We start from the raw sequence: 2841 nt of genomic DNA, 5'->3' as shown, positions 1-2841 counted from the left end.
GTTTTAAGCTCATTTTTTGAACGGTTTTAAGCACGAGTTTGGAGGTGTAACTTTGGTGTGTCCTATATCCCTTTGGTCCCGGGTTCGAACCCCCAAGCCATCACCCATCCCCTTCCTTTTATTTCCCTAAACCCGCGAGATAGCAGCCCCCGTTCCCCTGTTTTTCGAGCCCCAACCCGCAACCCAAAACACCACCATTCCCAACCCAACACCTAGCTTAACCACACACCCACCACCTAGCCCACTAACCCAACACCTATCCTAAACCAAACCCGTGCCCATGACCAAACCCAAAACAAAACCGCCCACCAAACTCGTGCCCTGTTTTGCGAGCTCAAAACAGGGTGCCTCGGGTCCCTTTTTCGAGCCCTCATCCATACAATCCCCTTCCCCTTCCCCTATCTTCTCTTACTTATTCCCCAAGTAAGATAGATATATTCCACTGTCCTACCTGTAAAACTCGTAATTTGATAAGTATTTATAAGAATAAATTATGTAATTCAAATAATTAATTAAAAGGCACTTGTACTAATAATTGCAAATAAGACGATAATTAATAATAAAATAATGAATAATAATAATGAAAATTGAATAATAATAATAATAATAATAATAATAATAATAATAATAATAATAATAATAATAATAATAATAATAATAATAATAATAATAATAATAATAATAATAATAATAATAATAATAATAATAATAATAATAATAATAATAATAATAATAATAATAATAATAATAATAATAATAATAATAATAATAATAATAATAATAATAATAATAATAAATCTACATTAAACTAGATTTTTATGAATTCAAAAATAAAAATCTCTGAAATTCGAAATTACAATCCAAAAATTACAAAAAAATTAAAAAATAAAATAAATAAATAATAATAATAATAATAATAATAATAATAATAATAATAATAATAATAATAATAATAATAATAATAATAATAATAATAATAATAATAATAATAATAATAATAATAATAATAATAATAATAATAATAATAATAATGGTACTGTGGGTGTTAAGCATCGGCACAACCTCGTTCGTGACACCTTATTCGACATGTGCCCGGCGGGTTGTCGCTGATGCTGCTCAGCGTAAGTGTGCTAAATATGGGGATGTATGTGCAGCAGCGGGTTATGGTTTCCTTCCCTTCTCTTTCTTTTCGCTTGTGGAGCTGGGTTCAGATGTTGTTGCCTTGTTCAAGCGGATCCAGAAATTCTCGGTATCTCAGGATGCGGGGGCTCGGGTGGCCACTTACATTTTTACTAGACTTAGCTTTGCTGTTGCTAAGGGTGTGGGAGCCCAGATTGTCTCTCAGCTCCCCACCAATTTCATGTAAACTTTTATTTCTCTTTTAATGAAAGCTGCGCGCATCCTTTTATAAATAAAAAAAATAAAAGAAAGCAAATAATAATAATAATAATAATAATAATAATAATAATAATAATAATAATAATAATAATAATAATAATAATAATAATAATAATAATAATAATAATAATAATAATAATAATAATAATAATAATAATAATAATAATATTCCGGCCCTCTCTCTAATTTCTCTCTCCAAAATCCTCTCAAAAATTGCGATTGTAACCTAGCTTTCTCAACCATGGCCAGGGGCCGGCCGCCAAGGGCGGTGGAACCTCTGAATCCGCCTGCTCCTGTGAATGACTCAACTGTGGTGACTGTTGAGGAAATTGTCGAACCTGTACCATCGACTGGGGTATTGAATGATTATCTCAATGTGGCATTAGGATCTGGTAAGGCGAAGTCAACTGGGGATGCATCAGGATCTGGTGCTAAGAAAGACGTTCCTGGGGCGTCCACTTCGAAAACATACTCTCAAGTTTTGAAGAACTCCTCGAAAGGTATAAATCTTTCTTTTGTCCCTATGACTTATTCCTCTGTTACCATTGAAGAGGAGGACATTGTAAAAGAGGTTGAATATTGGCAGACGACTTTAGTGGGGACTGTTCTAGGTAACCAATCGACCCTTGTTCAGATTGAAAGTCTTGTTTCAAAGTACTAGACGCATATTACTACCCCTGAGATTATGTACTTCGCTAAGGCCTAGTATTATTTTCGGTTTGCCAATGCTGAGGATATGGAAAAAATTAGATCAGATACTTGGAATGTTAATGGGTTTCCTTTAGTTTTTAAGCCATGGAGTCCAACTGTCATAGATGAACTGAATGTCACCCATGTTCCTGTGTGGATGCTTTTCCCTAATCTTGACCCTTACTTTTGGTCTAAGGCTGGGCTAAGCAAGGTGGCTAGTGCTATAGGAAATCCCATTTGTGCTGATGAGCATACTACTAACAAAAGCAAGCTGGCTTTTGCTCGAATTTTGATAGTTGTTGACCTCTCTAAGGAAATACCTAAGGCTAATAAACTCAATACTCCTTATCATGGGAGTCTTCTGCAGTCTGTTACATATGAATGGGTTCCCCGTTTTTGCACACCTTGCCAAAATATTGGACACACCAAGGATAGGTGTAACCCTGGAAAACCTAAGGCCAGACCAGTCTATAGGCCAAAACAACCTGTAGCACCTCGACCTTCAGGAGATGCTGAGACTAGTAAATCAACTAGCCCCCCAAAGGAGGTTCCCCAGAAATCTCCAGTAAAGAAGACAGTGGCTACAAATCTTTCCAAATAGATTCTCACTGCTTGAGAATGAGGATCTCATTGAGCCTGCTTCTATTGACCTGGTGCCTGATGAAACTGAGCCAAGGGATGAACAAGCTTTAGAGTTGGCTAAAATGGCAGATAAGGGTTTAGACTTGGATCCAGGAGAAGCTGCAGCATCCC

General features: G+C 35.8%; 1 protein-coding gene across 1 annotated transcript; it reads left to right on the top strand.

The window, feature by feature from the left end:
• Window positions 1-2134: 2134 nt before the first annotated feature.
• Window positions 2135-2689, top strand: LOC141641033 (uncharacterized). The gene has a single exon (XM_074449711.1). It carries the CDS (start codon window positions 2135-2137, stop codon window positions 2687-2689), a length of 555 nt encoding a protein of 184 aa, XP_074305812.1.
• Window positions 2690-2841: the final 152 nt, after the last annotated feature.

Source organism: Silene latifolia, chromosome 2, assembly GCF_048544455.1.
Source record: "Silene latifolia isolate original U9 population chromosome 2, ASM4854445v1, whole genome shotgun sequence".
Classification (NCBI taxonomy): Eukaryota; Viridiplantae; Streptophyta; class Magnoliopsida; order Caryophyllales; family Caryophyllaceae; genus Silene; species Silene latifolia.
Note: the sequence above shows the minus strand (reverse complement) of the source record. Positions and strands in the feature narration are given on the sequence as shown.

Excerpts from the sequence above, each read along its gene's own strand:
- LOC141641033 (XM_074449711.1), top strand. The coding sequence starts at position 2,135 with ATGGAAAAAATTAGATCAGATACTTGGAATGTTAATGGGTTTCCTTTA.